Raw genomic sequence first — 27,545 nt, 5'->3', positions numbered from 1 at the left:
ACTGCAACATACACATTTGCATTATATATATATTATTGGCATTATATTATATAACATATTTCTGATTAGATTACTCAATTAATCACCAGAATAATCAATAGAATACTTGATTATTAAAACATTCAGTTACTGCAGCCCTACCTCGCTGTGTTAAATACTTGATCCTGATTGGTCAGAACATCTTAACAACAGTGAAAGCTAAGCCAAAGACAACCTGATCACACACACATCGTATCAAATCAATGTGTGGAAAGGAGTCTGACTTTTTTCGTCTCTGCCTGTTGACACTGTGGCAAAAACGTTACTTCCTGTCTTAGGCTGGTCTTGAAAGTCAGGAAATAATGAGAGTTAGTGGGCACTGATGTAAAATACAACTAAAGTCTGATCTTTAAATTAACTGATTCAAGACACAACTTTTCTAATCTTTGTTTAAATGATAGCTTGATGAATTTGGGGCCACATTAGAGTCCATCTCTGGCTAAATCCACTCACTCCATAGACTTGCATCTTTCTTGGACTTTCCAGCTCACACTTCAATACCACAGAGAGTTTTTCTGAAGTGTCTGTAGTGTTATAATAAAGTCATTTCTTGCATGGACTCATGTACAACAGCTGAAAACTGACTTGATTAGCACAGACAGCTGTTTACTCTTGGATTGAGCTACACAGAACATGTAGAGTAAAGCAATTACAGCTTCCATGGAGACACAGGAAGAAAACAGTCCCACCTGCTACTCATGGAAGCTGTGTGAGAGGATTGTTTGTGCTTCCTTGTTGGGAGTTTTCTCCTCTGGGCCAAAAAAGTGAACGTGTAATTCGACCTTCTGAGAACTGAGTTTGTCAGTTTGAAATTATTTGAGCAGTGCAAGTGTTGACAAGGTGGAGCTGTGAGTTGTGTGAGTGTGCAGGAAATGAATGATGAACTGTTGGATGAGTGAGGAACTGACACAATTTAATATGGGGAATCTTGTTTCCCAATAAAATGTACAATCTTTTGTGTGTTTTGATTATAATCGCGTCGACGCTGTTCGTTTATGTGCTCACATATATTCTTTAGAGTCTGTTTCTGGAGCTTAAATCAACAGTTGTCCTTTTGAACATTTCATATGACCATAAGAAAACATGAGCTTATAAATATAAGACGTACCTCTGGGCCCAGCAGGTCCAACCTCTCCTTTTTCTCCTGGAGTGCCCTCGTCCCCAGCAGACCCTTTCATCCCCCGAGGGCCCTGGATGCCTTTTTCTCCTGTAAACCCTAAAACACAAACACACAGAGGCTTGGTTCCAGTTTATAATTACAATCATGCAACAGGAAATGCTGTGTGGTCATTAACAACTTTGATCATGAGACTTTCCTTGACAGCAGCTTTGACATCTCTCAAACTGCCTTTAGTTTTGGGATTTGATCCACTTTAAGGGTAAATCTTGTTACGTGTAGACGTTTTCTGTCATAATATCATATTTTAAAATCATCTTTGTTTCCTGGCAGTTTACAAAAACCTCGACTAAATGAATCACACATGAAGCTGGTTCTAGTGGGTTTTACTAAATACAACATTTCAGATGTGTCAAATCAAATAACAATCCCACAGAAGTTGGTACGTTTTGAATAATGTTGATAAAAACAGATTTTGACAGTTTGCAAATGATTTCAACCCTAAATTAAATTGGAAATAGTGCAAACATATGAAATGGTGAAATTGAATAGTTTATGCTCATTTTAAATTAGCTGCCAGCAATATGTTTAAGACAAGTTAGGACAGGGTCAACACAACACTAAAGTTAAAGCTAGGGTTGGTAGTCTCGGAAAACCAGCATGAATTTGAATGTAGCTTTTCCTCATGACTCCGTCTAACCCCTCTCCTCCTCCTCCCTCGGAGCTCCTCCAAAACGACGCCCCCCCCGCTCACATGCACGAGCGCCGCTGATTCTCGACCATATGATCGTGACTGATTCAAAACCGGTCCTCACCAAAACATTCTCATAGTGAAAGTTAAAAACACAAACAAACATGGCTGCTGTTAATACTCACAACTGTCATTCTAGCATTATCCAGTTGTACTGGTGACACGATATCAGGAGAAAAGTTATAACACATATAAAACTGTAACAGCTCTACTGTTTGTTAAACGTGTTCAGTGTAGATGTTCTTAATTCCTACAGTGTTGACGGTCAGGGAAGGCATCAGGAGAGGTGTAGAGTGTGCGAGTGGGAGAGAGGAGAGACAAGAGGAGAAGTTCTTCATTCATTCAAACATTGATTGTTGTTTTGTTGGTTGGCGTGATCACGGCCGACAGTGACCGGTTATTAAAACTCAACTTGTTCACGAATCCGCTCGTCATCACTACAGCGTCCGGACGGACGCTACAGTACATATATATTTTCTGTAGGACTTACTGAACGTCATTAATTATTCTGCTTGTTGGTGAGAGCTTTTTAGACTCTGATCCGGACTACAGTCCTGAGCAAAGCACCTCATCGGGTCAGAGGGGACAGGCCCGAGGACGAGCGAGAGGGGCAGTAAATAGAGTCAGGGGAAGTAGTGGCAGGAGGTGGGGACTCGGAGGAGTGCACGCCGGGGAAATGTACGCGCAGGAGGAGGGCAGAACAGCAGGACGGCATTTGATTGGTTTAAAATTTGGGGAGCCAAAAAACGGTGATTGGTTGGTGTTTTCCCAGGTTTACTCCGGCTGTAGATAGCAGCTTTTTACACTCTTTTTTAAGAACACATTATGTAATGATTGCCATCAGGACATAAAGATCATTTTAACCAGTATGACAAAAAGTGTATCTAAATCTGATTACCAACCCCAGCTTTAAAGAAACACCTCAAGGAACATCCTCCCAACTGAGAGACTGTGTGAGCAAATAGTTCAATGATTTCAGTTTTATGTTGCAGAGTGCGAAATTGCAAATGATTTAAGGGGTTCATCATCCACAGTGCATAGAGAATCTGGAGAATCAGGTCTTTTCTTCCTGCAGTGGTCAGACTTGATAATTAACAATAATAAATCTCTTGGGCGCGGACTTGGCTCACTGGTTAAGTTGCGTGCCCATGTAGCGGGTGGCCCGGGTTCGAATCCAGCCTGTGGCTACTTTCCCGCATGTCATTCCCCCACTCTCTCCCAGTTTCCTTCACTATCCACTGTCCTCTCCACTATCATTAAAGGTGTAAAAGCCCAAAAAATATAACTTAAAACAAAAAAGAAGCCAATAATAAATCTCACCAAAATGTACTCAAGTGCAATATCTTCCCTGTCTATTCATTAACATACAATTATCAATTCAACTCCTAAATATATGCAATACACTTTCCACCCATCTTCTTAGTTTTGTACGTTATCCCTTTTTTTAACCTATGTTACAAGTTTGGGCAAATTTCTTGCTGTGTTTTTTTTATATATATATTGTAAATGTACTTACTTAGTTCTGTACATACTTTTTTAGGATATGTCAATTTCCTTTTTTTGTCAATATTTTTTTAATTATTACTATTATATATGCTCTTATTGTTTGCACTATCCACTTTGCTGCTGTAACACTGCAAATTTCCCCATTGTGGGACGAATAAAGGATTATCTTATCTTATGACTCTGTAGTGGAAGCCACTGCATGGGCTTAAAATCACTTTGAAAGACCAGCCTATGAACACAATTTGTCGCTGCATCCTGAAAAATGGAGAATAAAACTGTACCATGCAAATAGGTAACCAAGATATTAACATGATTCAGAAACACCGGCAACTTCTCTGGGCCTGAGCCAAAGTGGAAATCTGTCCTATGGTCCGATTAATCAAAATTGACATTTGATGTGTGATTAAATGCAATTAACTATTAAAATGCAGTGATTACTCCCATTGCTAATGAGCCTTGATGTGTCCTGTTTCTCTCCACACTGACATAATCAATGCATAATAAAATGTCCAAAGCAATGTTAACACTGCTCCGTCTCTTGTTCCACCACCTGCCAACATTTCACTCCTGAACGCTTCCTGACTCTGTTGTGTTACATTAAACAGTCCCTCAGATGTCCTGCACACTCCGACCCAGTGCCACACAATGAGAACAGTTGTTTACAGTCAGCTAACTCCAATGTCTCAAAATTAATGAGGTAATGACTTGTTTATAACACTTTTGTCACATGTCTGTGTGTCCTGATATGCTCTGATTACACTGTAGTTACTGGCAACCTGAGTGAAACAATTAGACCGACTGCATTAACAGCCAGAGACAGAAAATACAGTGGTGATGGATGATGTCATGTTTTCTGTGGGTTTCTGTCTCTGAGCTGTGAAGGATTAATAACTCCAGCCTCAAAAACCCATTGAGAAAACGGTATTAATCATATTTTGGAGGGAGTGAAGACGTGTTTTTACAGGACAGTCCAGGAGGATCATTCTACAAGCCTTAAAGGATTTTTAAAGCCGAGGTGCAATGACGGATTTCTTGGCTTCAATGCAAACGGAGCAGCAGAGGTACGAGGGCAGGATCAGAGGATGGAAGAGTAGGTTTGGGGCAGCTTTGATCCAAAAAACGAGGACTATCCTGATCCAGCAGAGGGCTGGAGTCAGGGTAGATTACAGGGTTGGAAAAGGGACATTTTCAACTATTTAACATTTTTACATAATGCTATACTTTTGACTTCTTTTTAAGGTTTTGCTCTTGAATTGATAAATCACTACCATGGTCAAACATTAAATACTGTGGCAGAGGTTTAGCTCAATGGTTCAGTGATGTACAGTCCTTGAAGAGGGCAGGTTCAAATGCTCCTAATTGGCCCTTTACCAACATGCCATCCCTCACTCTCTTTTCCCATTCTCCTCATCTATCTGCTATCCTGTCCTGTCCTTGAAATAAAGGTACAGTATGAAAGGCTCCACCCCCTAAAGATCTACAAAACAAAAACAAATACTTGAATAATAAATTTGAAGAGACTGTGAGGATCTTGGGAAAAGTTTGGTGACCAATGTGTAAAAAGTATGTAATATAGAGTCCCCTCTTCAACACTAGTAATCCCGATTTGGTAACCTTTCAAAATCTGCACCTGGGGGAACTGGTGAGTGGTTTAAGTGTGCGCCCTATATATGCATATATACATGTGTGTGTATCTCTGTATGCATACATATGTGTGTGTATGTGTGTATATATGTCATTTTAAATCATTTTTACAATTTTTTTCTTCACATGTTTTCTAATAATTTATTTATCTGTTTATTTTCTTAATTTAATTTAATTTAATTTGTATTATTATTATTCATTTTATGTCATTTAACATGTCTGAGACCTAGTTTGATTTTATTTGTTTTGTCTTGTGAATATATTTAAAAGTTTAAAAAAATTATTGTTATTTTTTTTTAATAGGGTGTGCCCCCCCCCCCCAAAAAAAACAATACTAATAATCTGCCTATGTGTTGTACACTTTTGTTTTGTTTTCATATCTGTATATATATAAATGTGTTTATACACTATATATGTTTTTTCTTTATTATTGATGATGTAGTGCAGACCAATGTTGTCCAAGCCTTTTGTTACTGTTATTTTTTTTGGGAAAAAACAAACAATAAATATATTTTGCAAAAAAAAAAGGGTGCGCCCCATGTACACAGGCTATAGTCCTCGCTGCAGTGGTTACTGGCTCGACTATCGGTCACAACCTTTTGCTGCACGTCTCTGCTCCCCACATTTCCTGTTCCTCTCCAGGTATCCTATCTAATAAAGGTCAAAAGAATCCCCAAATCTGCCCTTGGATAAGGCCGGTCTAAACCAGCCTTAGTTTGAAAAACGAGGAAATGAGAGAGCTGGATTATCTGATCCTGAAAAGCAAAAAGTGGATTTCAAAATCTCGTTCCCTCTCTTTTGAACAAAGGGGCCCCGGTAAGGGCTTATCCAGATTTCTGAAACTGAAACATGATGTTTACATGCACAGGACAAACCTCCGTACTTAAAAACCCTTCAGAACTAGGTTGTTAGTGCATATGTTGAACGCACATACAGCAACATACTGCATCCTATTCAATAAGAGAATATAACTTCATTAAGTCTTGTCTCTGATTTGGTCCCAGGAGTGTTCCATTAAATGTGGTATGTTTTCCTGCTATCTGTAAAAACTGTCCCTACAGGAAGAAGTTTTGTTCTGGTTTTCTTGGAGTTACAGTATCTGTGGGGGGGGGGGGGGGTTCCTTCAGCTGTAAGATAATACTTCTTTAAAACGTCATGTGGGGGCTGCAGCTCATCGGCCTGGGAGTGTGGGATGGATGATGACAAGGGAGGAGCTGAGAGGGTGATGATTCAAGAAGTACCAAGCTGGAAAGGGTCCCGAGAACATCTGGAATCAGACTGTAGCTCTTCCTATCTTACAGCATTTATGAAAAATGGTGAGTCTGGTGCCAATTCTGTGCGGATTGAGGTTCATGCTGTGGTTTTTGGTGGAGTGACCTGCAAGACAAAGATAGATGACCCGTCCCACTGGTCCCTGTCCACACCCTGTCTGAAAATAAATCCCCGTCCAGAGACTGAGGCCTTGTTTTCATAAGCGGATTTATATGACCATTTTTATTCTCAGTGCACGCTGCGTTATTAATACAATGTAACGTAATCACAAAAGCAGAGGTAATAACCTCTGCTGAAGTCTGTTTTGTGTAAAACGGAGCTAGATTTTCACCTTTCATGCCACTCAAGCCTAAATCCTGGTGCATATAAAACGGCTTATAACTCAAAATGTGATGTTTACGTTGGACATTTATAGGGCAGGTAAATTTCATGACCCATGGGCTTGTAAAATTCATCCAAAAACCACACCAGAGCAAGACACACTAAGAAGTAGATCACAAAATCAGACATTGTGTGACCCTGCGTCTGTGCGTCTTTGGCTTCACATTAATTCAACCAAGAAATAGTTTTAACACCCAGTAGTACGCCGTAAAACTTCAACCGTTTTTTCTTTGAAGTACTGTAAATGATTTAAGATTCTTCCACAGCAGTGCTCCCCTTAGGTTGAGCTTTGTTTGAAGAGGAAGGTGCAAAACTTTGAGACTTTTAAAGCTCCTGTGAGGAGTTTTTAGCTGCTTCTGGCGCAGCAGCTTTATGGCACCTCTTCTGGAGGTCTCCTCCAATTTCATGCGCAGTGCATGGTTAACTATATTAACAGTTATGCTTATGATGCAGCAGATACACAGCAAGTATTTCTCAGGCGTTATTTCTCTAGGTTTTGTAGTGAAACAAGTGCATGCAAGTAAAAAGCTCTGAGCAGAATCACGTTTGTACATCTTGTGACTGTTAATCACCATGATTGATCACTTGTATGTCCACTGAGAGAGGTTTTTATTGCGCCTGGATGCAACTTACTTAGTCACATTGGAGACAAACATTTATCAAAGGGCTCTTCCTAAGTCAATAGCTGTGGGCGTGACATAGGGTCAAAATTTGAGGTTCTGCATAAAACATAAAACTTTTGTAACACTCACATGCAATGTAGGATCAGGACCAGGGCGGTCATGCATGATAAGTGCCCCGGTCTGAATGCCTCAGCGCCCCCCACTGGCCACAAGAAGTCACATCTTACTTTGTGGTGTATAGCTCCTCCTCTTTTCAGTGTATTTATTTCAAATGTGCTCCGAAACGGCTTTCACACCTTCATGAAGAATCACTGGTCAGACTGTGACCTGTCGTTGGAGGGTGTGTCTCTGGCGAAGCCTCAAAATTTGATGTCTTGCAATAAAACAGGAAACACTACAGGTAAAGCGTCTTTTTCCAACTTCAGAGAAAAAAGGAAGTTTGATGTGGCCTCTGCTAATTAGTCAAATTCAGCGATGAGGCGTTCTGTGACATAGAGTGATCTTTGCTGACTTGCTGGGTGTAAACCACATGCTTCTCAACCTCACTGTGAAGTGGGGGGGGGGATTTTTTGGATGTTATCAAATATGGTTCCTTGCCCCATGAAAGGGCGGCCGGCAGCCATATTGGAACATCTCTTAATAGTCCTTTTTATTCAAGTTAAACAATTACAGAAATAATGGAAATAAAATGAATGTATATTAGCAACAACGGTTCATTTCTGTTAAGCCTCAAAATACTGAACCGCACCAAACATTTGTGATTTTTTTTTGTACCGTTACACCCCTGATGAACACTGTTTGAGCATAGACCTAATTAGACGTAGCATAGCAACATCTGCTTCAAAGGCCGATCCTGCTGCACATCAGGTGGTGGTGACAGGTGTGAGGGCCTGTTCATCGCCTCTTGCAGCTTTAATTATTATAATTGTTGTTTTTTATTTCTATTTTTATTATTATTGGTATTATCATTATTATTATTATTATTATTATATTATTTATGTATTGTATTTATTTGATCCTTTTTACTTTAACTGACTTTTAATATTTTTCTCTACCCTTACTTATTTTAAAATTTTACTGTATTGATTAATCTTGTTTTTTAGTATTTTTTATGATAATATCTTTTATTGTTTTACCAATTCCATTTTTTTTTCTGTCTCTGTTATTTTGTGAAGTACTCTGGGCTACATGCTTGTATGTATGAAAGGTGTTATATAAATAAAGTTGAGTTGAGTATCTATAACAATGTATCACTGAATTACTGTTTGTTAAAGTGTGTTCAATGACATGCTTTGACCTCATTTCCACTATCATTTGTTCATCATTTTGGTAGAACACTCGTTCCACCCCTCTGTGGAAAAAGGAACCACGTCTCTGTCACTCAAATAAAAAGCTAGAGCCAGGAGATGGTTAGCTTACGTTAGCATTAAGACTGTAAAGGAGTGGAAACTGCCTCCTGGCTCCTTCTCCACGTTTCATCTTGGGCGTTTAATCCAATGAAAAATCTCACTGTAAAACTATCAAGCTGTGGTTTCATGGTCGATTAGAGGCCTGATTGTTTTTGGCTGAAAGCAGTGACCTCCTGTATTGTCATGTCATCACTGTGGCGATTGGTCGTCAACCAGCAGAGTGTCCAATAAGTTTCACCACGCCAAAAAACAGCAGAGATTTTCCTCCTCTTCCTGGACAGATCCTGTCAAGCGAACTTTCTTCATGCTGAACTGAGCTGTCAAAGCGTTTCCAGTGTTTTGGCCTTTAATAGACAGCAGGGAGAGCTGTCAACTCAAACTGCAGTTATGTTGAATGAGCCTTCACCATTCAGCCCATCTTCATCTTCACAGAGTGGTGTCCATCTTCCAATCTCACTCAATACGTACCAGCATTTCTCATGATTCCAAACCTTACTTATGTATATAACACTTTCCTTTTATGGAATTCACTGACTAATAAATGGTCTTGTTGTGCTTACCTCTCAAGCCCGAAAACCCAGGGGCCCCAGCAGGCCCCAGTGGTCCAGTATCACCTTTCTCTCCCTTTGGCCCAGGTGGACCTGCAGAAAAAACAACCATAAAGTCAGAATTAACATCATAACGCACTGGTGATGTAATGCAACGCTGCCTTTTGGAGGTCCTTTACAACCTATATAATCCTGAATGTATATGCAGTCATCATATATAATAAAACAAGGATGGAAAGGTGAAACTCTGGTGTTGTCCTGCTTGTTTCCAACCCCAGTGAAGACTGTATAAGAAACAACATCAAGCAGGTTCAGGAGAAGCTGAATAAACTTCTAGTTTTGAGCAACAAGAAATAGATACTCTGTGATTTTGCTAATAAATTACAAACCTTCTGTTGGCCAGACTGGTGGACTATAAAATGCAGCTTTAGTTAATGCAGCGTGTAATTCTGCCTATCAAAAATGAAGAAGGATTTAATGAGAGTCGAGCTGAAAATGTGGAATTGAGAAGTTTTGCAGCTGTTGATAAAAGGATGTTTTTTTCTGCTTTTTGTTGTTTTTAATACGTTTATTTAACAGTAATAATTCACAACATGTTCAAGCCTTAATAGAAAAATGTAAGCTGCAGCAAGTAGCTGAAAAATGTGCTTGGTTTGGTCTTAATATTACTGTAACTCTTTATAATTGTCATCTAAAAAGTATTCTACATCATGTATTCCAGTGTGGCCAATATTGAAGTATAAAATGCACAGGGAGGTGTTTTATTATGTTACGCTTTATAACCCAGAAGATGGAGCTCTAAGTTGTTAGCGGCTGATTCACTGTGCAAAGCATGCTGGCGTAGATATCAGCAGAACAAGCTAGCAGCCCCACTTTGTAACAGCTTCTCTCCACATTAGGTCATAATCATGCATTTGAAGAAGACAGTGGTAAACTTTATGGTATGTCAATCTTGTGGAGTGCATGTTTGATTGAAAAGACACAACCATCAACGTTACTGCAGACTGGTGTTCTTGCAACTATAGCAGGATTGCAAACTCCATATAGTCTCTTCAAACTCCGTCCGAAATGCTTCATTGAAGTTACTGTCTCTTTAAGAGCCCCCCCAAAGCATTCCGGAACCCAGCATTCTGGAAGCCCCCTTCACTGTTGCCATGCAATAAAGTTGTGTTGCTTCTATTAAAATGATAAATGTGCCCATATAAGGAGATTCACCAACTTGTGATGTCACAAATTGAGCAAAGTTTTTAAAGAAGCCTGCAGTCTCATCCTGGGATTACTCCAACACATGTTTATTTCAGGATCTGAAACTTTGAATATGATTCATGTTGTGCCAAAACACAACAATGAATGAGACTAAATACAACCTCTATGCACCCTATCACTTTACCCCACGGTTATACCAAGCTGCAACCTCCGGTCTTAAAATATGAAGCCCCTGCGGAAGTGCTAAAAACTGCAGTTCATCCAGCATCCACTTGAGGCTGGCTGCAGAAACACTGGAAACCACATAGACACCCATTCAAAGAAGACGATCTTTGCAGCAGACATAAACATGTTTACTGCCTGGTTCAAAAATAATAGTTTAGGTCTGAATAGCTCATTTCTCTATCGGTACACACTGTGCAGGGGTGATTTTTTTTTGAGAACTCATTATTTTTGAAGGTATTAAAATTACAAGTTTTGCCCAAATAAGGACATGGCTGACTTGATTGACAAGCGGGCACCCTGTAGCTGCTAGCTAAAAGGCTAAAGGCCCACCTCTTTACCTCACACTAGCTTGACCTAAGTTAGGTTGAGTTCAGTATTTCCTCTCAGGCTTGGACTCTTCTGAAATGCACTTATGACTAACACTTTTGGTCCATGCACTTCTAACTAGGGACCAGTGTGACTCCATCACAGCAGCATGTTGGACCATGTTGATCTGTTCCTGCCAAAACTCAGGCAGGAAGGAATCCTGTAGATTATCACTTGAAAAGTGCACACATGGGACTGAGATTTGTTTTGGAAAGCAACATGGGAGCCTTTAATTCCTGAAGATTATGATTTTTATCAGTGTCGAGATTTCAAGCCATATCTTTCATTTATTACAGTACACACACACACACACACACACACACACACACACACACACACACACACACACACACACACACAAAAGGACACATGGCAGCCAAAGTGAGGGCCAAACTGGGTCGTACAACTGGTGCAAAGATTCAGTCCAGAAAGTTTGTTGTGCTTGGAGAGAGTTTGCAAAAGAATCCAAATGGTGAGTAAGAGAGAGAGAGAGAGAGAGAGAGAGAGAGAGAGAGAGAGAGAGAGAGAGAGAGAGAGAGAGAGAGAGAGAGAGAGAGAGAGCTCAGGCCACAATGGGAACCACATGTTTAACAAGACGGACCACAACACAGCTTGTGGGAATGCTTAGAAATTCAGAGCTTGTTTTTGTCCAGCACATGTCCGGAGGATCTGATCGGTCACAGCTCAAATGTTCTCCATTTACAGGTTTTTGATGCTGACCAGCTTTGAGATACGGATCCACTTCTAGAAAAACCACACACCCTTAACTGGAAAAGGCAGGTCATGTGACCGTAAAAATGTCACATCAAGAGGGGAGGCCAGCTGTCGACTACCCCTGTTTAAGAGCATGTGTGTTTCTATCCCTGGAAGGCCGAGAGAACAATGTAAATAAACTATCTGAAGTGAGGACTCTCCTGGACTTCACATCCAGAAACTATTACCTCTGTTTTCTCTCAGAGCATCTTCTTAGTCAGCGTTTTAAAGGCCAAATAATTCTGAGAATGATTCATCAGGATAATAATGAAGATAATAATCAGCCTATTACTCCATACTGCTGAATAGACAACTTTTCCAGCACTCTTTTCTTTTTTCAATCACTCAGAGCACTTTAACTTCTGCAGCATTCAATCTTTCATACTGATGGCAAAGTATGTCCCTGGCATTGACTCTACTATTCTGAATTACAGTAGTAACCATTGCCAAAGGGTTTTGACCAATCAGCATCAAGTATTTAGCACAGCTCAGTGATAAATGAGTAAGATGGGTAAGGATAACTTGCACGAGAAGCAAAGAAATAAGGTACTGCTTCCTCCACAGGGGGCGCCAAAATCCCCCCCCCCCCCCCAAGACTCAGTCTGATCTCATCTTAATCCACCATGAGCAGAGCACTTTGCAGCATTTAGCAAGTTACAGTGGCAAGGACAAACTTCCTTTAACAGGCAGAAACCTCCAGCAGGACCAGACTCATGTTAGAGACAGCGTTGGTGTTGGAAAGAAGGATAGAGGAGATGAAGAGAGAGAGATGATAGTGGTGAGGCTGGTAGTAGTAGTTTTAGCCGCTGGAGTCTGCCACGTTCACGGCAGCAGGTCATCTATGGCAGCGACTCAGAGGAACCTACGAGACAAGGGAGCTCAGGAGAGGGTGTCCCAGTGTGTCAGTGTCAGTTCCCCTGGCAGTCTATGCCTATAGCAGCATAACTAAGAGCCGGTCCAAGCCTGAGCCAGCTCTAACTATAAGCTTTATCAAACAGGAAAGTTTGAAGCCTACTCTCAAAAGTAGAGGGTGTCTGCATCCTGGACCTTGACTGGTAGATGATTCCAAAGGAGAGGTGCCTGATAACTGAAGGCTTGACCTCCCATACTATTTTTAGAGAAGTTCCTCATGGGAGCTTTAAAAATAACTGACCAGTTTTGTCACTGCTCGCCTTGATGACCTTTTCCACGTTACATAGAGGTCATTAATTTCACTGTTTCACAACCAGACAACAATTCCTCAAAAGAGCTTCAAGTCAACATTAGGATAAGGATTAAATCAGCTAAATGTAAATGATTACAAGCTTTATTTACAAAGCATGGTTTCTGTTGGCAGCTTGAGTTGGCCTCAAAAGCTCAAAGACCTAATCTGACCTGAGCTTGGTTCATGATTTCACGTCAGTCTCAGCTCTAAATGAGGTTTTGGCTGGACCCCAATAAACACATAGACGTTGGCAGTCCAACAACATAAGATAAACAACAAACAAAACAGTATTAATCAGTCAAACTGTTTCTTTAAGAGTGTTTCATTTTAGCCGGGAGTCAGCTTTTCTTGTTCTTGGGTTTTTATTTTTCTTTGTTCGAGCCAATGAATGTCAATAAAGTCCATTTTACACTCTCACTGTTTGTGTGTTGTGTTTGTGTGGGTACAGAAAAATGCAGCTTTTTTTAATGGCAATTATTTAAAGTTATCAACACAGTAAATCATCTGTTAAAGATTACAGTTTTGTCTTCACAAGGACTGTTTTACATGTGTGTGTGTGTGTGCATGCCTCAGCTCTGGAGGAGACACTCCGGTGGTCTTGATAAAATTGCATCCCTGCTAATTGTTTATTCAAGCAAAGCTTTAAATTATGAATGTCTTGGCTTTCTATCTTGGCTTTCTGAGCAGTTTTGTTCGTTGGTTCAACAAAAGCAAGCCCGATACTCCGTCCAGGATCAGCTTGGAAGCATCTGACCACACCGAGTCCAAGAACGTAACACAAGTGTGGAGTTCAGACGCCTCCATCCAACATCGAGTCTGTGCGCTCTGCAGGGTGGAGCGACAGGGCAGCGAGCTTGTGTTTTTTTCAATGTTAGAGAGAGAAAGTCTCTCACACAACATGAGAGCATGTAGGTTAAATGTAAGAAGAGATAAGCAGCCTGTTGTGAAATTCATCACTATGAGGGATGACGAAAGGAGTTATCAGGCTGGATGTTACTGAGGATACAGGCATGTTAACCAGGACCAGATGGACTCAAGTGTGGTCAGAGGGAAATGTTCAGTGTTGCCCTCATCTGAAGGGACAGGCTGGTGTTGAAAAGTGATTTGTTTTAGTGGAGGATTTGGAGCTGAACGTTCTACAAAATGACACAGAGACATTTTGTGTTTTTGGTTGAATGGATATTCCAAAACAGCTTACTTCCTAGCTGTAAAAACAGAAATTTGAATCCTAACAAACTGAGGAGTCTAAAAGCAAAAACACTCAAAAACAGATAAAAAGGAGAACATTTCTTTAACATGACTTAACACGGGGTCACAGAGTCTGCAGGTAAACAATGTCAGATTGGTTTCCCAAGTGAGTCTAAAGACTGATTTATACTTCTGCGTCTCCCCTACGCAGCAGGGGCTGACGCGGACATGAGCCCCACATACTTGTGGGGTCGATGTGTTCGTGTCGCGCAGCAATTCTCCGCCGAAACACTAGAGGGCAGTGTGGTCTCTCTGATAGCCGGCCGCCTGCTTCCGATCCCGCTACGATCTCTGTTTACTTTTCCTCAGAGTTTCAGAGCGTGTTATGTTAATCTACAGCTGATACATGTTGCTGTTTATCATACAGACATGATTACATGAAGAATAGAGAGGAGGAGATGAAATACACGGACGATGTGCGGCCAATGTCCGGGATCCCGGAAGTGCTGTAAATGCGGGAAAGACAAAACCGCCGAGCGGACCAATCACAGAGCTTGCGGTCCGCGTTGGCTCTACGGAGAGTTACATTTTGGAGGAGGTGCATGTCAGCAGGACCCCCGGCTTAGGGTACGCCGATGATTCAACGCAGAAGTATAAATCAGCCTTAACATTAGCAGAGCTAGCACAACCAGCCTTCAGTCCTTCTTACATGTTCAATGGTTATATACCAGTTTAACCAGACACAAACTACATACAACTTTATCTGTTTGCTAGATCAATATACTGACAAACAACGCCGTGCAACAAGATCCCATATGTCATCTGTGCTTGTTTTCATCCGGGTAGTAGAGCATTATGGTGTTATGGCAGTAGCCGTCAACCAGAGCAACAGCCCCAGCTAGAGGCGGTTGGCTGTGGGATTTCCTGCCTACAGTAATAAAAATACCAATAACTCTTTTAACTGAGTAGTAGTTCTGGTGCCAAGTTGCAGGGGTGATGACGTTAGTTTGTTTAGTCGACTAACTCTGCATATTATTCCTCATACTTTTCTGAAAATAAAACTTCAAAGCACCCATGACAATACTTATATTAAGATCAGAACTGTGTTTAAAATGAAAGGAGTCTCAAAGAGTGTTGCAATAAGAGATCTTAAATATTGGGTCTAAAAATGTTTTAGTTTTATTGTAATTATTACAGTGAGACTGTGTGAGTAAGTTCATGTGCTTCTTTTTTGTGTGCCTGTTTTGGATATGAAAGCTGGAGACAGACAGGAAATGTGGGAAGTAGTGAGTGGGGGAAGACATGCAGCAAATGGTTGGGGCATGGAGTCAAACCTTCTACCTGCTGGGACCAGGACTATAGCCTACAGCATGTATATGGGGCACATGCTTAGACCGCTAGGCCAATGGTGTCCCGTTTATGTGCTTCTTAAAGCCTGTTCAACATACTGTATTGTTACACTTTCAAATGATCTAATCCACATTCACAAAGCACATTAACAACACTTATGTTTCAACCATAGACTGTATAATAAATGGACGTATTATTTGCAACGTCACTGTTTCTGAAGCACTGTTTTGAAGCTAATCATCACCGGGTGACATACAGGAAATGCTGAACTCGACCTAACGTCTGTCGAGTTAGTGTGAGGTAAAGAGGCGGGCTTTGAGCCCTCTCGCCAACAGCTACAGTGTTCCCGTCTGTCAATCCAGTCAGCTGTGCCTCTCATTATGGGCATGAAAAAACTTCAAGTCTTAATATCTTCGAAACTGCTGCGTCATGAAAAAATTCACCAGACTAAACTCATTTTTTTGTACCAGGCTGTAAACATGTTTATTTCTGCAGTAAAGATCAGCTTTTTTGTATGGTGGTTTCCGGTACTTTCGGAGCCAGCCTCAAGTGGACACTTGAAGAACTGCAGTTTTTAACACCTCTGTATTAGCTTCAATTCTCGTGGCCAGAGGTTGCCTCTTGTTTTGGTTGTATGTTATTTGTTGGACTCTAACCATGGGATTTCCTAAACAAAGTAAATTGTTGCATCTTGGATTGAATGTTCTTCTATTTGCGCAAGGAACAAAATGTGCACATCACAAAACCCTAATTTAAAATTGTAAAAGACTTATGTAAAATAGAAGGAAGTGGGTGGAAAAAATCAGCCTTCACTGCGAGTTTCAAGGTGATTATTTTACCTCAATCTGTGTAATATAAAATAAACTATAGAAATAAAGCCAGCAGAGCAAGAGTTGCATCCTCCACTTTCCCCTCATGCGTCCCTGCTTTTGAGTCCAGTTTTTTACCCGTATATGTTCAGATTAATTTGAATCGTCATGAGTAATGAAATGACCAGAAAGTGAGTTAATGTAAGTCTCTGTCCATAGAGGCTCTGGTGAATGAGAGCCAGACTTCACTGAGATCAGGGACTCTTCATAAGTAAAACAAACACGCCACTCAAAATGTCCATTAACGGCCATCAGATGACACAACGGCTGTAAATGCTTCCAGGCCTCAAGTCTGTTCAAACCACCTCCTGATAGCAGCTCAACAGCTCTCAGCAATAACAGATCATCCATCCAAATTTGGACATGTCACTGCTGTCACATGAAAAACTGAGAGACGTCAGTGTCGGTGATGTAAGATCTGGACTGTAAAGGCACGTAAGACCTCTGAGAAATAACGTGACTCAGCTTGAGAGGACAAAGATAATGTTTCTCTAGACTCAGAGAGGGATAATGTAAAATGAGAGGGATTTATTTTTAAAAGTAGGTGACTGTAAATGTGTTCACAATAGACCTAAAGCCACGTTTCTATGAAAATAAAAATCATGTAGCAACAGTCGCTTGCTGTCCACACTGCATCTGTCAAACTTAACTTCCTATTATGCCACATAAACAATCTCCTCTGATCCAGCTGTTATTGTTTAAGGTTTTTGTTGTGAAACGAGAAGGTATCCAGTTAACTCCTCATCTGAACCTAATGAATCATCCAATCCTCGTCCTTGTCTTTGCGAGCGACAGGAATGAAAATACAAACAGGCTGTCAGAGTCAAAACAGTGTGCTCAAGACCACTCAGGACTCTCTGCAAGGAAATGCTGAGTTTGTCACTGATGCTCGCTCACATGCTCGCTTTTAGGACATCGTGCAAGATCCTAACATCAGACTTCCACCAGATCCGTGTCCTGTCCGTCTCTGATCTGTGCTCTCTCATCCTTCAACAACCCACTAGTTGTGTTTTCAGAACGAAGCACAAAGCAGGACCGACGGACAGCTGGAGTCAAGTGAACGAGGTGTTCCCGCGGCAATCACTGAATCAAGGATTCTCCTCCTCCTCTCCTCATCCATGTTTTCATTAAACCTTTATTTTACCAGGTAAAAAAGTTATAGAACCAGTTCTCATTTACAAACATGACCTGACCAAGAGGCGCCAACAGGAACACATACACACACAGAGACATATAAACATAAATAGAACAAAAGTGGACAAGTAACAAGAAATGTGCGCATGGTGTAAAAAACTATGTGTGTATAAAAGTATGCTGTCTTTCTGGTCCTCTGAAAACCTCTGACCTGTTGACTCCAGGCCTGGCTCCGCTCATCATGACTTTGGTTTGTTGTTGTAGTGAAGTGAAATACGATCTGGTGATAACACAGAGTGTTTGATTCTGAAAATTAACTGGATGTTTTCATTTTGTTTTGGTGCCTGACTTCCTGTCCTGCTCCATCTGCTCTGTTGAGATTGATGCGTCATGCTCCAGCAAAATAGAAGTCTTGCGTATCTGATCCAGAGGGCTCCAACCTGCTGAATCAGAGACGCAGCTGGAATGCAACGGAGAGGATCCAGTGAAAGTTAACACATTGACTAGGACAGAAACCTATCAGATCTGGTGCTGAGATGGATTGGAGACAGACCGGACACAGATCTGGTGGAATTTAGCCGTATGGATGAAAATACTTTGTTTCAAAACAGCTTTTTGCTCATTGCAAACATCAATCCCTAAAATATTGACACTGACATTTGAAGATCAAGTTGTCTACTCTCTGATCTAGAGCTGATTACAAGCTGCACTCATTGTTTATAGAATTCAAAAGGTAATCTGATCATCTGATGGATTTCCTCCTTCTGGGCACATGTTACAGTAAATAATATCCTGTCTTCTAACAACCCACCAACTGGAGAGGCAACAAGACTCCAGGCGCAGCTTTAAACAGCTTCTCATGTGTCTTTATCTTTAATACAACAAGTAACATGTGTGTTATGAACATCACTGTGTGACTCACCCTTGGGATTAAAGACACTGACCTGCATAAAAGAAAAGTGAGCAAAGAGAAATAAAGGGGCATGAGAGGGGAACAGAGCGGAGGAGGATAAACATGGATGGAGATGTAAAACTTTTCTTGGCGAAGGTGACCGTGAGCTAACAACAAACAAATGGGCCGCGCAGCTCCAACTAATGAAAGAGCTGAGTGGTCGAGTTTTCATTCTAGATGTTGCGTCTAAATTTAACCCACAATTGTTTCCAGGCTCTGCAGAAACAGCATCCCACCCACATGTGAAGCAGACTCCAGATCAGGGGTCGCATTCGCTTTGAGCTGCCATCAATCAGCTCGCGCTGCGTCCCCCTGCCAGCATTACATCATAGCATACCATTACTGATTTGAACAAGCCAGAGGAGTCATTTAGAGCCCTGGCAGAGAGAGTCATACCACGTCAGGACTAATCACATCGCAGCAGATTGGAGGAAGAACATTGAGCCTTGCTCAGAGTAATCCCACAGTGTAAAATCATGTTTGCATGCTTGGGTCACTTGCTTTCGATCACACTGAAAACATGGATTGGTTCAGACGAGCTTTAGTAAATGATCTTTTCTGAACACAGAGTCCCACCCAAAGGGGATTTAAAGTTCTCACGTTCCCGTCACATGTTTCTCATGTATTAATACTCCTGTTGGTCAAATCTTTTTTATATTTGCTGTTCTCTTCTGTAAATGTCCCTTTGGACTTCCAATAAATGATTTCTCTCTGTCCAATATGACCTTCTGTTATTATTCTGCACACAAGCATAAGAAAGTCCCTTTTTCATCTATTATTTTCATGTTTTTTTTTTACTTGTTTTATTACTTTTTTCTGAAGCACGGAGCTGACTGCTGAAAAGCATGACACAGTTTTATTGACAGATTTGTCAGAAGTGAGTTCTGAGGTCCTCTAACTTTGAACTTCCCTTTAAAGTGAGTGTCTTGGAGAATTGGGTAACACAAGACTCAGTGGCTCCAGGGCCCACTAATCATTGTAAACAGATCCTGAATATGAAAGCATAATCTGTGGGCAAGGAACACGATTTCTGGTGTGGGAATTTTTCTGGTTTCTGTTTACAGTCATAGTTCAAGTGCATTGTGGTAAACAGTCAGTGTCAGCAAAACAGGCAGAGTGCATCTACTGAACTGCAAAAAATATTTTATCAACCAAAACACAAAACACAAAAATACAGCCTCTACTCTACTACTTCATTTCTAAGTCATAATTTGCTGACCAGGGGTGGCATCATAGACTGTATAAAATATGGATGTAGTCTCCGTGACGTCACCCATTTGTTTCTGAAACTGTGTTTTGAAGCCTGCAGTTGCCATATTAGAAATGCTGACTCAACCTAACTTTAAGTCGACCTAACATGAGGCAAAGAGTCAGAGTTGAGGCGGGCCTTTAGCCTCCTCGCTAACAGCTACAGTGCTCCCACCTGTCAGTCAAGTCAGCCATGCCCCTAGTTAAGCAAACTACTAACCTTAATATCTTTAAAATGAATGAGCTTTAGAACAATTCACCCCTTATACATGTGTGCAGTAAGTTTTTTTGTACCAGGCTGTAAACATGGTTATTTTTGCTGTAAAGATCTGCTGTTTTGAATGGGTGTGTATGTGGCTTCCAGTGTTCTTGGGGCCAGCCTCAAGTGGACACTCGAGGAACTGCAGTTTTTAGCACTTAGGCTTTATTTCTCAAGACAAGAATTTCTCAAGGAGGGTATCCCTTGAGTGACATGAGCCTCTCTTGAAGTTTGATTGGCCACCCCAAAATTCTGATCTATGATCTGTTGTAAGCTTTGTCAGGGTTTAGGACCACACACTGTAAAATTAATGGATGTAGTATCTTGGCGTCACCCATCAGTTCCTGTATTGAAGCCAATCGTCGGTGGGTGCCATATTGAAATGCTGAACTCAACCTAACTTTGTCTGAGCTAGTGTGAGGTAAAGAGGTGGGCCTTAAGCCTTTTCGCTAACAGCTACAGGGTGTCCCTCTGTCAATCAAGTCAGCCATGTCCTTATTTGGGCAAAAATTGTAACTTTAATATCTTCAAAACTAATGACTTCTAAAAAAATGAATCCCTCATACAGTGTGAGCAGATAGAGAAATTAGCTAATCAGACCAAAGCATTTTTGAACGTTTATTTCTTATGTAAAGATCGGCTTTTATGAATGGGTGTGTATGTGGCTTCCAGTGTTTTTGGGGCCAGACCACTAGTGGACACTGGAGGAACTGCAGCTTTCAGCACTTCGGCTTCATTTCTCAACACTGGAGGTTGCCGCTTGGGTGGCATGAGCCCCTCTTGAAGATTGATTGGCCACCTAAGGTGCCAACCCAAAATTCTAATATATGATTGGCTATAGGCTTTGTCAGGGGCGGGACTTAGTTAAAACCATCCATGTGAACTATGATGTAACAGGCTGCTTGTTGTTTTTTTATACCTAAATGCAGCACATTCAAACAGTGATTCGTTTGGAGTGATATTGTGCCTCTCCTCATAAATCTTCAGGTAATGGGGACTCCACTTGGTCTCAGACTCCAATGGGACACAAGGTTTGGTGGTTAGATGACAACACTGCAGAGAAGAGCCTAAAGCTCATCGAACTCTTTGATAAATAGTAATTACTTTTGCTTCTTCACGATAAAAGCCAAACACAGCAAAATAACAGCTGATATTTGGAAGAACTGACTGCATGTGGGAAAGGAACCAAAACCACAGACATCCAGATAAAAGTTAGAAAAGTAGTGAGAAAACAAAATCAAACAAAAAGGGATTTTTCTTCAATCCCTAGTGCTCATACACATGTGATGAGTCACATTAACACAAGACAGGGCTGAGGTTAGAGGGGGAATACCATCACAGGTTGGCCCTGCTACCATGCAGAACAACAACAGTGGGGACGCAGCCCAGCAGAGTCACCACCTGCTGCGAGGACTCGGGGGAAAACACATGTTCTCATCCCGGCTCCATCAAACTGAGCTTGTGGGAAAACAGTAGGACCTAGTTTGACTCTGAATGTCATCATCTGATTGGATTTAGCTGAAACTTGACATGTGACCCTCCAAACTCCTTTATCAGTTCTCATGGGTTCAACATGTTACATGCTAGACTCCTGTTTCAGCGTCGTACTTTTGTCTTTAGTGATTCGATAACATCAGATTTAAAATCCTAAGTTCAAAAGCAGTTTTGCATATTTTGCAAGTCACTTCGTAATATTTCCCATGATGCCTCGGCCAAACATTAATTTGCTGTGTTTTTCATCTTGCTGTTATGCTGCTATAGGCAGCATAGGGGCCAGGGAAACTGGCACACTGGGATCCTATCTTCCCCACCTTCCCCCACCCCCTCATCACTTACATATAGACTTTTCTGGAGTCCCTGAGCTCCCTTGTTTCGTAGTTTCCTCTGAGTCACTGCCGTAGACGGCCTGCTGCTGTGGACTTTCCAGACTCAAGCTGCTACAAATACTACTATCCGTCTCTCTCTCTCTCTCTCTCTCTCTCTCTCTCTCTCTCTCTCTCTCTATCTCTCTCTCTCTCTCTCTCTCTCTCTCTCTCTCTCTCTCTCTCTCTCTAACCCCAACTCAGTCTCAGCAGATGCGTGTCTCACATGAGTCTGGTCCTGCTGGAGGTTTCTGCCTGTTAAAGGAAGTTTGTCCTTGCCACTGTAACTTGCTAAATGCTGCAAAGTGCTCTGCTCATGGTGGATTAAGATGAGATCAGACTGAGTCCTGTCTGTAAGATGGGACTGGATCTTATCCGGTCTTGATGTTGGGTCTTTGTTAATAATAGAACATAGAGTACGGTCAAAAATAGTACGAGAAGTAAATGCTGTTTTCGTCATGCAACCTTACATGACGCTATCTATATCTAAAATGTAAGACCTATCGCAGATAAAAATAAGACTTTGCAAGATTTCTCCAATTTCAGACTTCGACTTTTCAAGGATCATCGTTAAATCATTACATTTTAAGGTTTAGCCCCTAAACACACACTAAAGTTGTAGCAATCATGATTCTCAAACAAGTAATAGGCTATTTGGGCTTGCTTTGCAGTTGGACACACTCATTTGGACTGACCATTGCCACTTCAGGCTACTCCTGCTACTTGAGCTGCACTGATTTCACACTCGACATGTCACCTGATGAAACGTATCCTCCTGGCTTGGTGGTCTATCTAAGCTGCAAGATTTCCAGTCTCTCCCACTACTCTGTCACTGTCACTGCTTCCCTGTATGACTACTGCACTCATACTTTCAGCCTTCCCATCATCCACCTGCAGGCTCTGGCTTTAGCATTCAAGGTATTATCTTATCATTTCATAACCTTCTGCATGTAAAACATATCCTGGAGGAGTGAAGAGGTCCAGGTTCTGCTGCTGCAATAAATATTTAAACCATTAAACCCTGAGCTGTCTGTCTGAAATAAGAAAAGGTCTTATGTAAGATTGAACTCCCAATAACGAGGCCCGTTTCTATCTTAAACATCTGAACGCCTTTTGACCTGCAAATTACCAAGTCAATGCAAACTGGACAGCAGCACTAAAGCTAACCTCAAGGGTACTTAAGGGGAGCATTTTGGCCTAACAAGAGGAGCACTCTGATTTCTCAAGTGCCCCTTTGGTGTTGAACTTGGACCAGAATGAAGCAAAGAAACATCTCCTTTTGAGAACAGCCAAATCCTGATTCAATAGAAGTATATGAAAGAGTGACTCTAGGGAAGAAATCTGAAGAGGCGATGATTTGTCTGTGCTGACCTTCGAAAATGGTGAGGTTCTTCAGGGCCGTGGAGTGCTCCCAGTCTTTCAGGCGGAGGTCCTCGGTGATGGTGTTGAGGATCTCCATCTCGCTCCTTAGCTGGGCCTCGGTGTGGACGTGGGTCACCCATAAACTGCTGGTGTCCTCTGTGATGTTGCTGATCTGGATCTGAGGAGCAGCAGTGCATGGAAAGGGAGGGTTAACAGCAGTTTGTCAGCATGCAATCAAAATGTGTTTGTGAATGTTTATTTCCATGTAAGTTTTGATGAACCTGCAAGTCATGTATCTTCACGTGGTGAATACTGATGTCATTGGTGAAGGTGTGATTGACAGCTCCCACTGTCCAATTAACCTCGTCCATTTTCTCCCTCAGCTTGCTCACCTGACGCGAGGTGTCCCTAACGGAGGAGAGACAACATTCTTGATCTAATAAACAGTAACTTTCACGTTCATGAAAGGAGGATCTTTACGGTGATATCCATCCGTACCTGAGCAGGACATCCTGATCGCGGAGCCAGATGGAGGCTCTGGACACCTCTGTGTTCAGACCCGTCAGGTTCCTGCTGGCCGAGCTGCTCAGAGTGGACAACCTGTCGTCCAGCTGCACCAGGTAACCCTCAGACTGCAGGGAGTGAGCTTGCATGCTCCTCACATCCACCTCCAGGGTCTGTGGGTCATAAAGTGAGCTACATATGTCACGTTTGTAATCATAACTGACTTCATGTTTGTCACACCCCTGTAATAACTTCCAGATCCACAAAATCTTGTGTTTCCTCTTCCAGTCTCGCGTCGTACCTTCATGAGGATCTCCAGCCTCTGCAGCCAGTCACTGTGGTTGTGGAAGAGGTTCTCCAGTTTCCAGATGTTCTCCAGCAAGTCAGCCTGGGTGGAGGGCTCGCCCAGGTTCTGCTGGAGCTGCCGAGAGCGCTCCGACATCCGGGTCACGTTCTCCATCAGCACCTCCTGGCGCTGTGAGGACACCTGGGAACGGGAGACTGGGGAGAGAGAAAGAGAGGGGGGGAGAGAGTTACAAATATGTTCTGGGTGTTGATTCATTGAATCCTCGGTGAAGTCCCCAAATCGAGTATCGTTTACCATCAATCACCACACCAGCATGTTAATGCAGAGCAGATGTTGTTTTAGTCCCTTGCACTAATTCTCTTCTTGCTGAACGTATTGTTTTGTCTCAATAAAACCTAAACATTGTTATGACTTCAAAACCTGTTTTCCGGAGTTGGCTCTCTGTGAGATTCTCAGAGCCGCACCGACGACATAATGTGGAAATACTGTCTTTATTTTGACTGATGTTGAAGTTGGCGTCTGTATGATGGTGTCCTTCCAATTCTTGCTGGAGAGAAAACATTAATCCAAAGTGTTTTTAAGCAAAGATTTGACATATAGATTCCCTAATGGAATGGTATGGATTCCTCAAACCTCTGAACACTCTCCTCTTTTACATTTATCTGACATTTGAGTTACAAGTTACATTCCAGATAGATTAGATTAGATTTCAGAAATTGGTAAGAGGTGGAATTGAGGCGGGCCTTCAGCCTCCACCCCTAATTACGCCAAACTCGTAACTTTAATATCTTTAAAACTAACTACTTATGGAAAAATGAATCTCTCATACAGTGTGAGCAGATTAGCAAATTAGCTTATCGGACCAAAACATTTTTTGAACACTAATTTTGATGTAAAGATTGGCTTTTATGAATGAGTGTGTATGTGGCTTCCAGTGTTTTTGGGGCTAGCCTCCAGTGGACACTTGTGGAACTGCAGTTTTCAGGACTTTGGCTTCATTTCTCAACACTGGAGGTTGCCGCTTGGCACGGGCAGAGGGTGGCATGAGCCTCTCTTGAAGTTTGATTGGCCACCTAAGATGCCACCTCAAAACGCTAATCTATGATTGGCTATTGGCTTTGTCAGGGGCGGGACTTAGTTACAATCAACCATTTTAATTGGAGTGAAATTGTGCCCCTCCTCATAAATCCTCAGGTAATGGGGACTCTACTTGGTCTCAGACACAGGTAGTGGAGACTTTACTCAGACTTGACCACCGGAGACTTCACTGGTACTCAAAGTTTGGTGGTTTGACGACAGCACCGCAGAGAAAAGCTTAAAGCTGATTGAACTCTTTAATAAATAGCAATTTATCAAAATACAGAAATTAGAACATGTCCAGCAATTATTTAGTATATAAAGGTTCCCCAAAAGATAGTTTAACAGGTACACATGTACACACACTGGCTCCCCAAAGTAAGACAGGCTTGGTGGAAAGTGTTCCAGGTCCATCAAAGTCTTCACACCAAATAACCAATATGTATGAAGAGTGTTTAGTCCCCAAAAAGATAGTTTAACAGGTATACGTGTAAACACACTGTCCCCCAAAGTAAGACAGGCTTGGTGGAAAGTGTTCCAGGTCCATCAAAGTCTTTACACCAAATTAAGGTGTGTACCCGTTATATATGAAGAGTGTTTAGTCCCCAAAAAGATAGTTAAACAGGCACACAAGTAAACACACAGCCTTCAAGTGAGGAAAACAAGTTAGCTAGATGGTGTCATAGTCAAACCCAGGTCATAACACCCGTTTATCAATAAAACTTTTAGGGTGTGTAAGATCCTTTGGTCCCCATAAAGAGCATAACACCCACACACTCTGCCCCCCTAGTGAGATCTACTCAGAGAACAGTCAAAGTTGAACACAATGTGACGTAGCCTACCACAACAATCTGCGGTGAACTACGTCAACGAGTGCAGCTAACGTCAGCAGAGCTAGTTTAACGCCCCCATGCCTGTGCTGGTTACGCAGTGATCTGGGGATCAGTTTAACCAGACACAGCCTACATATCACCACAAACCGTGCCATGTTACCAGATCCCATCTGTCATCTGTGCTTGTTTACATCGGTTGCTCTGTTCCCAGCGATATGGTTTTTGTTGGTCTACGACTAAGAGTTGGATTTGGCTCTGTTTTTTATATTCTGAAATCATCTACTTGTAACGATGTGTTAAAGCTTCATTTAACCTTTAAAGCTCACCAACCACAGGGACTTTCTGATGACGAGTTTAAAAGCAGAAAATCTGAAACAAACAGATTTCAAAAGGAACAGGGACAACCTGTTTTTCTTTAAGAGTTTGTAGAGAGTATTGGGAGAACATGATCTGAGTTACAACATGTTTATTTAGCTGTAACATCACATTTGCTAACAGTTAACATATTACCAATGAACCTTTCTTGTCTTTCTTTTGGCTCTGGCATAAAGGCCACTTCTTCTTCTTCTGCCTTTCCTCTGTGCTCCACCAAGCCTAATGAGAAAAAGCTCCTCGGTTTCATGTTATGTTGGGAGCATGTTGCATGGTAACGGCTCGATAGCCCGGGAGATATTTTGTAACACGATCCTCAGCGTTACGCCATGATGAAATACTCTCAGCAGGGCCCAATGCCTGCAAAACACTCAAAAACGGATGGCTTGGAAAACATGAGGAAGCAAATATCTCCCTCCACACATGCTCTTTGACACTCTGATGCCCCTTCCAGCTTGGTTTTATGAACACTATATCTGTTTGCATGTATCCAAAGTGATGATAGTGTTTCTGTGTGTAGCTAGCATCAAAGCTAAGAAACATCTGCATGACCTCAGAGCAAGAAAAGTGCTGCAAAGCCACACGGCTGCAAACAAACCATCTCAATTCCCGCTCATTACGTCTGTTAGCTTCATCCCTAATGACCTGAAAAACTAAATAAACCCAAATCTATCCACTACACAGAGCGCCCTAATTGCTAAATGATGGTCTGTCAGCAGCTGTGTTTTTTTGCAGGAACACACACGGACATAAATCTAACATCAAGCAGAATCTGATAGGAGGGAGCTCTCAACGGTAAATCCCCTCAAAGAGAAGAAAAGGAGGAGCAAGAGCAAGGGGGTGATCAAGGTTGAGCAAGAAGGAAGAATGCATGAGCAGCAGGATAACAGAATAAATCAAGTGTGAAAAACTGGAGAAATAAAGGAGAGACTTGGACACTAAGGCAGTTAACCTGAAACGTGTCACAAAAGGAGGAACTTGCCAATTTCTCTTGTTTTGGAACGTACTGAAAAATTCAACTTGCTATTAATCAAGACTGCCTTAAACTAGGGCTGTCAGTATACGGTATTGGCAATAAGCACCTTTGAATAAACAAGAAATATATACATTGTGCTAAAAAAGACGTAATAGCAGTAACATATCTACCTCAGCTGCTTTTTGCACATTATTATTTGCATATTATC

The 27,545-nt window shown here is 41.6% G+C and overlaps 1 protein-coding gene across 1 annotated transcript in view; it reads right to left on the bottom strand.

Annotated features, from left to right (window-relative positions):
* scara5 (scavenger receptor class A, member 5 (putative)) overlaps positions 1-27,545 on the bottom strand; it is a 127,653-nt gene that overhangs the window by 49,069 nt on the left and 51,039 nt on the right. Inside the window, exons 4-9 of the mRNA XM_034698974.1 lie at positions 24,074-24,273; positions 23,767-23,945; positions 23,550-23,676; positions 23,278-23,446; positions 9,303-9,383; positions 1,148-1,255 (exon numbers count right to left, since the gene is read on the bottom strand). Of these exons, the coding sequence (XP_034554865.1) occupies positions 1,148-1,255; positions 9,303-9,383; positions 23,278-23,446; positions 23,550-23,676; positions 23,767-23,945; positions 24,074-24,273 (864 nt within the window). The remainder of the gene's footprint in view (positions 1-1,147; positions 1,256-9,302; positions 9,384-23,277; positions 23,447-23,549; positions 23,677-23,766; positions 23,946-24,073; positions 24,274-27,545) is intronic.

This window comes from Notolabrus celidotus, chromosome 13, assembly GCF_009762535.1.
Source record: "Notolabrus celidotus isolate fNotCel1 chromosome 13, fNotCel1.pri, whole genome shotgun sequence".
Taxonomy (NCBI): Eukaryota; Metazoa; Chordata; class Actinopteri; order Labriformes; family Labridae; genus Notolabrus; species Notolabrus celidotus.
This window is presented reverse-complemented; position numbering and strand designations above follow the sequence as displayed.